This window comes from Boleophthalmus pectinirostris, unplaced genomic scaffold, assembly GCF_026225935.1.
Source record: "Boleophthalmus pectinirostris isolate CB_2022bp ecotype Guang Dong unplaced genomic scaffold, ASM2622593v1 HiC_scaffold_2, whole genome shotgun sequence".
Lineage (NCBI taxonomy): Eukaryota > Metazoa > Chordata > Actinopteri > Gobiiformes > Gobiidae > Boleophthalmus > Boleophthalmus pectinirostris.
The window spans coordinates 29,875,490-29,882,642 of record NW_026571152.1 but is presented as its reverse complement, the minus strand read 5'-3'; the positions used below and the strand labels follow the sequence as shown (position 1 = coordinate 29,882,642).

The 7,153-nt window shown below is 41.5% G+C and overlaps 1 protein-coding gene across 1 annotated transcript in view; it reads left to right on the top strand.

The window, feature by feature from the left end:
- The first annotated feature begins 6,012 nt into the window (after window positions 1-6,012).
- brsk2b (BR serine/threonine kinase 2b) overlaps window positions 6,013-7,153 on the top strand; it is a 297,761-nt gene continuing 296,620 nt past the window's right edge. The window contains exon 1 of the mRNA XM_055155485.1: window positions 6,013-6,106. Within this exon, the coding sequence (XP_055011460.1) occupies window positions 6,013-6,106 (94 nt within the window). The remainder of the gene's footprint in view (window positions 6,107-7,153) is intronic.

Below are 7,153 nucleotides of genomic sequence, written 5' to 3'. Positions count from 1 at the left end.
CCTCAACTTCTACATTTGATGTTTTAAAGATGGCCCTAACCTCTGGATGGAACGGTGTGAATTATAAATGACTCTGGGCGCAGTCAAATTCAACAAAAGGATTTTAAAATATCTTTCACTCAACATTTGGACATTGACCTCTCCCTTTCCATTTATGGTATACACACATTAATCCACTGCACACTCCTGCACACTCTCCACGCCTGCTAACCATCTCCGCTCTCCACCAACTCTGCCAAGCCTTGTGCACAGGGTTACTGGCAAAAAAGTAGCATTTTGAAAACAGTTGGCAGTTGCGAGATTGGCCAACAGGGGGCCTTTGATTAATTACCGTGTCATGTGGATGTGAAACAGACGATTAGCACTCATCCCCAACATTTAGACAAGCTGAGAGGAGAGTAACGAGAATGCAAGGCCAAGGTCAATGGATATCGGATGCTCAGACCCCAAAGGACAAGTAAAAAAGCTCAAATTTCACAGAGATTACAAATATTGCATGTAGACTTGTTTGTTTCTCACTGTGCTGTTAACCTTTTGTACACAATAAAAGCTTTGTGATGCTCCCAAGGGAGACACGAGGCATCAGTCTTTGCACAAATCAGACAGACAAGATAGAGGCGTTGAACCAGATCACTTTACAGCTTGTCGTGAGCATGGCTGTTGACATGTTAAGTGTAAGTGAATACTAGAACATGTTGAAGCTCCACTCAAAACTGTGCATTATTGATGGAAACTGAAACAAAACCCTTGTACCAGTTTGAAGCTGTTGTGAAGATGGATAGTGGCATGTATCTTCAGAAAGAATGGTTTAAAGCTTTAAAAGTACAACGCAAAAATGACTCTCCTGAGATTTAAGTCAAGTTATAATGTTGTTACCTCATCAAAACATGCATAGAGTTGTGTTTTGTTTAATTCACACATATCTGAGTAAACCTGGTTTATTAGGCTGTCTACATCTCTAAAACTCAAAATGCTCTGTCTCACCTTGAGATGTTTTGTAGTGGTAGCTCTGAAATTAACAGGCGCCTTTTACCTTTTACTTTTTGTTCATTAAAGACTGGCAATTCCAGGGTTGCAATCATCGAAATGATTCTAGTGAAAGAGTATGAAGTTTAAAAACACAGAGGAGCACTTCCTGTATTATCACAATTTTCTGTTTGAGAAAATTATTAACCTAAATATGCAGAGTATGTGTGTTTAACATGTGTGAATGAAAAAAAGCTACTCCAGGTATGTTTGTGATGAAGAAACAAAATAATAACATAGACCAGAAAATAGTGTAATATGGGCCCTTAAAGGGGTTTCCAGTTTCCAGTGGAGCAGAAGAGCAGTTTTTATCATTCAGTTCTATCAACAAAAGTGATGTAAAGTGTCTGAGATAACAGGGTTAGTCAACTAACTCAGCACCTACAATTTGTGTGAATCATACATTTTCCATCTCTGTCATGTTTCGTGTAAATCTAATAATAACACTATCTGTGTAAGTGAAACCCAGGCTTTGCCCACAAACTAGAAAGTAGATAGTAGTTTAGTCAGTTCAAACCTCATGTTAGAGAAATTCCATTTCAGCATTATCTGCAAGCTCAGCTGTGTTATCTTCGCCTGCTACAACAGAAGCACAGCCAGACTGGACTGCACTAGACTAGAATGGACAACACTATCACAGTGTCTTGAGGGTTCATGTCTCCAGGTGCCAGGTCTGTACTGATGTCAATAAACTTCTCCTGTGTTAGAACTCCAGGGTCGCGTCTCTTCTCTTCAAATCTCAGTCCACTACAATTTATTCTACAACACCTCATTTATACTCATAAACTGTGATAACGGTGATCACCTGTCCTGGTTGTTATGAAGTCATTTAATCCCCCAGTCCCACTGATGTAATGCCAAACTTTTTCACAATTATATATGATATTTACTGAAAAAAGCAAGAATGGTAACCTATTTTGTGAGTGAATTATGTAAAAGATTTTTGCATGGAATAATAAAATAAATTCATTCATTCATTAAAAAAAGGTAGGTAGTAGGCTGTTGGACCACTCCTGGGTGAACAAGGGAGTACATGGAATAGTGGAATCTTGGATATATAAGTAGCCAATAGACTCTGCAAGTGGGCTTATTTAATTTTAAAACTTCTACTTCTGAGCTTCCAACTTTTACAAAATTTTTAGGAAGTGGGCAAAACACTTTACTTACACCTCCAATTCCAGTGTGTAGTTGGCCATAACAAACAAAACTACATTCAGATTCCCAAAACTGTATTACTCTCTAGAAAACTACACTTTTAGGGTCAGCAAAAGTTCCTCTGCTCTGCCATAACTCCAAATGTAACTGCCTCCACTTCCTCCACAGATAAGAAAGTGAAGTGAAGTGGTGGGATGAGGAGTTGTGAAGGTGCAGAGGGAATCGTCAGGGAGGTGCAGAGAGGTGGTGATTAAAAACTCACGCTACAGATGTTTCCATAAAACTTCAAAGTGTGCTTGCTCTACCTGTGCTAACACTGGGCACTAATCCATTATGGAGACTCTGCCCATTCTACACACACAAACACACACACACATCGAAACACACACACATCGAAACACACACACCTGGCTCTGACATCACACAGCACGGTCCTCCTGGCAGAGCTCCACCATCAGGCTCTCACAGGGGTCACTGCTCCCAACACAAACTAGGCCCTGTGCAGCGATGGAGAGAGGCATGATGGGAAATGGCACACACGCTCAGAACACAACTAAAAATCACCAAACTGAAGCATGTTTTTGTACAAGGTTATGAGATGAAGTTACTCTGAAGTTATTGATCCAAAAGAAGGATTACTTGGACATAGTGGTGCTAAAATTTTGGTGCAGTAACAAAGAGTAAAGAATAAATGCTATATCAAATTCTAAATAACTATAAGGTACAAATTATAGACTGTATATTTAAATGGACATTGCTAATCTGCTAGTCACCAGTTTCTAATTAGGAAGTGAGCAAGGACATGTTCCATCGACACCATTTCTAATTCACTTTGTATTGAGAAAACGTAAGCCAGGCTGGTGCCACCTATTGTCTCAGTTCAGTTTCATTTCTCTCTAGTGACTAGGTCAGGAATCGGAATACACTAAACGGTTTGCAAGAACCCTGGAAGTTGTAGACCACGTACTGGCCAATCAACGAAGAGCTGTGAAGCCATGACATCAAACTCAAGTGCCTGTCTGGGTCCCTTTTGTGGTACAGCACAACAGTAAACAAAGCCGTCGAGATGGATGTAGACAAAGCTATACATTCTGTGTTGGCAATGGTTCCCGAGATTGAGGGTTTAAAGCCGGAACAAAAAGAATTTTTGGTGAATTTTATCAAGGGGAAAGACGTTATTGGCCTTCTTCCTACGGGATTTGGGAAAAGCTTAATATATCAGTTAGCCCCGTTAGCAGCGCATTACATACATCATGACCAAATAGCAGCGATTGGTTCAATAAAAAAAGTACCCGCCTACCGTCGAGGGAACGAATCCTAATGCTGCGAGATCAGCTGATGAATCAGGATAAGAAAACGTCGCTCCTCTCTCCATAACTACTGCAGTAACACTGTTTATTTCAGCCTTAAAATGTTCATATTAACCCACTCTACATGATCCTGGTGTTTTTATTTTGCTATTTTGTCCATAAATCAGTTCCTATTCCTAATATGGAACTGGCTCCAAATTTGCTCTTATAACTGCCAGCTTTGTGATCTTCATTTTGCCAGAGCCGAATACTATGGATTTGTAATGGATTGTTTAAATCCAGGCTCAAAATGGTTCTGTTTAGCTGTGCATTTGACTGAAAGGTTGTAATTCTGCACTTTCCTCTCTCATTTAATGTCTCTCTCTCTCTTTTTATTTGTTTGATTAGTTTGCATTGTGATTTTATAATGTATTTCTTATTCTGTAAAGCACTTTGATTTACTTTATGTACAAATTGTGCTATACAAATAAACTTGCCTTGCCTATGGATGATGTCACACTCCCTTAGTCCACTTCTTTATACAGATATACAGATATGCACACGTAAAATAAAATAAAACATTAGGCATAACATAAGGCAGTCCTATGTCATTCACATCAGACTCACACGATTGTATAAAGTCACAGAATACACCCAAATGAATGAATGAATGAATGCCTGACTATAAAAGGCTTATATATTGAGTAATTATGTTTAAGATTAAGTATAGGCCTGTATGTCAAAGGTATAATTCTTTTACATAATGCAGGGCCAGCGGGTTTCTTTCAAAAAGACTGCTGGACCTGTAAAGCCTGTCACTTTCTTGTCAAGGAATCTTTAAAGTGACTCTGAAGGCATTTAAAGTGATGCATTGTCACTTTGAGGTTTAACTGACTGCTAACGACTTGCTTAATGACATTCTTTCCAGATTTGCAAATTTTCCTCATTTCACTATGTGCACTTTCACTGAAAACCTGCAGTAATATTCAAGTTATAAATTCTGCATTTGAGGAACAGCAAAAAATCTTTGAAATAGGTGGTCACTTTTTACTTTGAAGTATCCACTCTGTGTTGATGTAATCCCTTCTGTTGAATATTTCAGCAGCACTTTAACCTTGCTCCGAGTTGGAGAAACATTTAGAGGTCGGACCGCCAGTGTTGTGTGTTTTGGTGGGTCCCCTGACAGCTGTAGTACTCTCCACGGCCCCCGAGAGACACTGACAGGGGCCACGACGACAGGGGCCACGGCGACAGTCACCGGGCTCAGACCAGTGGTGTGTGAAATGAATCCAGGGCAAACGCACACGTACACACACAGCGACGCTCTGACCATGCACACACGTGAGGTGAGAGGAGGGACAGTTAAAGAGGACAAGTGCACACCAGAGGGGAATGGGAAAGCAGAGGAGACACAGGCAGGATGTGTACTGGCCTCTGCTGCAATGATAGCACTTCTCAGTAAATACAGCCACTATAAATATTTATGAATCCACTGAATGCTTTCTGCGAAATTGTGTTTGTTGGTACAGCTTCGGAAGTTTGGTTTAGTTTAGTAAGGAAACAAGACATCAGGCATTGTTACTGAAAATACACATTGGTCCACTAAAACAAACATGTGGGATTGGGATACTGGAGCGTAATTATAAAAGAGCTTTTCTAAATATAAAACATTTTTGAAAGAAGCAGTAATTCTGTGCCACTTATATTAATTTAGTAAAATCCTAAGAGAGTTGCTGCTCTAGGCTACATGAGCACACCTACTTACTTAATTAGTTAATCAATTAGTAATTGTTAAATCAAGGATTAGTAAGCACTAGTTTTCAAGTACTAGACTGCAGACTTCACTGTGCAGAAGTAAATGCACAAAATCAACTTGAGTGTGCATGGATGAAGGAGTAGGGCATTGCTCTATTAGAACAAGAATTGAAACATATCTTGGCAAAAAAAGTTTACATCATGTGAAATTTTGAAATAGACAGAGGGTGAGTCAAACCCAGTCAATACAGCAACATAAATGAATGACAAGTCTTGAGACCAAATGTTTACAGACTGTGCCTTTTTACACAGCCTGCTTGTTTATCTGAATAGAAAGTGGCTGAATTGAACAGGTAGAATAATACGAAGTGCCATTTGCATCTACAAACTGCTTAATTTACCTCTTTGAGCGCATCCAACGCAGAGAAATCAGGGCGGTCTCTGTTAGGAACACCTATCCTCTCTTCTGATTGGCTGTGGCCCCTGTCCGTCAGCACGTACGCGCCTCAGCAGCATCTCCCACAGACGCAGAGCGGCAGCGCAGCTTTTCCAGCTCCACAATGAGATTCAAGGCACTTGCGGCTCGTCTGCAGCAGCGATAGGCGAAAAGAGGAGAGAAAGAGAGAGCACCTCGCCTCCTCCTCAGCCAGCGAGTGAGGATAGAGAAACACCGAGAGGAAGGAGCCAGAGGAGACCCGTGGAGTAACCTAAAAACAACAAGACTTTGCGGTTCGGACCACCCGCGGAGGAGTGTTTCGTTGAGTGAAGTGACCGATTTTCGTTCGACATGTCATCGTCCGGTAAAGACAACAGCGGTGCCCAACATGCCAATTACGTGGGACCTTACCGTTTGGAGAAGACGCTGGGGAAAGGACAGACAGGTTAGTTTGGCACTATTTCTTTACGCGAGTTCACGTTTGACCGGTGGCAGGTGCACAATAGTTGGCTTTACCTATAGGAACACGCATCGGTTTCTCCCTGCGTTGACATAATCATTACCAGCATGGGGGGATTTAGGGAGAGCTGTTGCGGCTTTACGTCGGCTTGTTTTTGCATGTGCTCTGGCGCTTGGAGCAGGTGGGCGTGCGTCTCTTCCCCATTGAGAATGACATTGGAGGGGGGCATGCCGAAGATGGGAACGGTGGAACTTTTTGGAGTGCGTCCCCTCGGTCCCGTTCTTGCGTTCGTGTGGCTGGGTGTCAGTTGGGATTGGACCACAGCGCAGTTAATCCGTGTTTGCCTGATACATTGATCTATTCTTAGTCTGCAGGCAGGCAAGGCAAAGACAAGCAGACAGGCGTTTCTCCTATAGGCTTGCAGCATTCAGCTACGTACGTGGGTTTTCCTTTTGGATGTGGAGCACTGGCTTAACAGAATACATTTAAAAAAAAAAAAGAGGAGGGGGAATATTGGTGCTAGGCGGTCCATTTGCATAATAGAAAGTAGAGCACATTCTTTCTACCAGCAATGACACTGCAGTTTGCTAAAGTTGTATTAAATTGTGATTTTTAGTTTTAGGTTATAAGGTTACATCAGTGCCGTTGGAAATGCTTGCACAGTATTGACACTAATGGCAAAAATGCATTAAGAGAGATTCTCCCTCCCATCTGCTCTTCATAGAGGATACAATAGACTCCACTTCTTGCTTCTGTGCCAAGGTCCAGCTGGTCACGCTGGCTTGAGCCATGTGCCTATATAAATGTTTGTGTGCTTCGATAGACTCTCTCTCCATTCATTATCCTACACAAAATCATGTCCTGAACAGCTGAAAGAGCCAAGAGATGTACTTATTGCTCCATCTTGTGTAACACTACCCCGCTATACAATCTAAAATATGTTGCAAAGTGAATGTAGTCTGCTGTATCCTCTTCCTTCACCATAAGAGATTAACCCCAAATGCAATATTAAAACTACCCTGGCTCGACTCC